Here is a 1512-nt window from a genome sequence, read left to right as displayed (position 1 = left end):
AGCCAGAGAAAACTCCCGTGCAAAGCCCGGTCGCCGCCGCACAGCCGGTGCGCTCCCGGAGCGGAAAGTTGCGGCACGCTCCGGCGCTCCGCTACCGCGGGGAGAAAGCTCAGGACTTACAAAACCCACCCGGAGGCGCGGGCTTAGACCTTCTGCACCGTTCTTCTCGCTTCCCGCACGGCCCCGAAGGCAGCATCTTTGTTTTGTTTTGCTTTTGCCCTCCTGCCGCTGCTCCTTTCTCCTCTCCGTGGGCGTCTGAGTGCCCGGAGCCGCCGGCGGTGCGCTGCCAGCGCTGATACCCAAAGCCGGGAGGCGTCGGGTGGCTCCGGGAGCCGGCTCGTCCCTGGCTTTGTCGCTGCGGTCCGAAGAAGCCCCAGAAGCCGGGAGAAGGAGGAGGCGGCGGTGGTGGAGGGGGGAGCGGAGGAAAGGAAGCGAGAGGCGAAGCGGAGGCAAAGTTTCTTTGGAATAGGGAGCGCGGCCAGCCCTCTACCAGGCTGCGCGCTGGGGCCAGGTCTCCAGCCCCCTCCGCCCGGAGAGGAGCCCGCAAGACAGCGATGGCCGGAGAGCTGAGCATCGGAGCCGAGCTGCCCACCAGCCCCCTGGCCATGGAGTACGTCAACGACTTCGACCTGATGAAGTTCGACGTGAAGAAGGAGCCCCTGGGCAGGAACGACCGCTCGGGCAGGCACTGCACTCGCCTGCAGCCCGCCGGCTCCGTGTCCTCCACCCCCATCAGCACCCCCTGCAGCTCCGTGCCCTCCTCGCCCAGCTTCAGCCCCACCGAACAGAAGACCCACTTGGAGGACCTGTACTGGATGGCCAACAGCTACCAGCAGATGAACCCCGAGGCGCTGAACCTCACCCCGGAGGATGCGGTCGAAGCCCTCATCGGCTCCCACCAAGTGTCCCAGCAGCTGCAAGGCTTCGAGAGCTTCCGGGCCCATCACCACCACCATCACCATCACCACCAGCACCACCACCAGTACCCCGCCGTCACCCACGAAGACCTGGCGGGCAGCGGGCACCCTCACCACCACCATCACCACCACCATCAGGCCTCTCCCACCCCTTCCACCTCGTCCAGCTCCTCTCAGCAGCTCCAGACCTCTCACCAGCAGCATCCCCCATCCAGCAGCGTGGAGGACCGGTTCTCGGATGACCAGCTGGTCTCCATGTCCGTGAGGGAGCTCAACAGGCACCTCCGAGGCTTCACCAAAGACGAGGTGATCCGCCTCAAGCAGAAGAGGAGGACCTTGAAGAACAGGGGCTACGCTCAGTCCTGCAGGTATAAACGCGTCCAGCAGAAGCACCACCTGGAGAACGAAAAGACCCAACTCATTCAGCAGGTGGAACAGCTCAAGCAAGAAGTGACCCGGCTGGCCAGAGAGCGAGACGCCTACAAGCTCAAGTGTGAGAAACTTGCCAGCAATGGCTTCAGAGAGGCCGGCTCCACCAGTGACAACCCGTCTTCCCCCGAGTTCTTCATGTGAGTGCTTAATAAAGTAATTAAAA

The 1512-nt window shown here is 63.6% G+C and overlaps 1 protein-coding gene across 1 annotated transcript; it reads left to right on the top strand.

Annotated features, from left to right (window-relative positions):
* The first annotated feature begins 6 nt into the window (after nt 1-6).
* MAFB (MAF bZIP transcription factor B) lies at nt 7-1512 on the top strand. Its single transcript, XM_003211953.2, has one exon. The coding sequence runs from the start codon at nt 555-557 to the stop codon at nt 1488-1490; it is 936 nt and encodes a 311-aa protein (XP_003212001.1). The 5' UTR covers nt 7-554; the 3' UTR covers nt 1491-1512.

Source organism: Meleagris gallopavo, chromosome 22 (assembly GCF_000146605.3).
Source record: "Meleagris gallopavo isolate NT-WF06-2002-E0010 breed Aviagen turkey brand Nicholas breeding stock chromosome 22, Turkey_5.1, whole genome shotgun sequence".
NCBI lineage: Eukaryota > Metazoa > Chordata > Aves > Galliformes > Phasianidae > Meleagris > Meleagris gallopavo.
The sequence above is the reverse complement of the archived record's forward strand: the minus strand, read 5'-3'. Positions and strand labels throughout refer to the sequence as shown.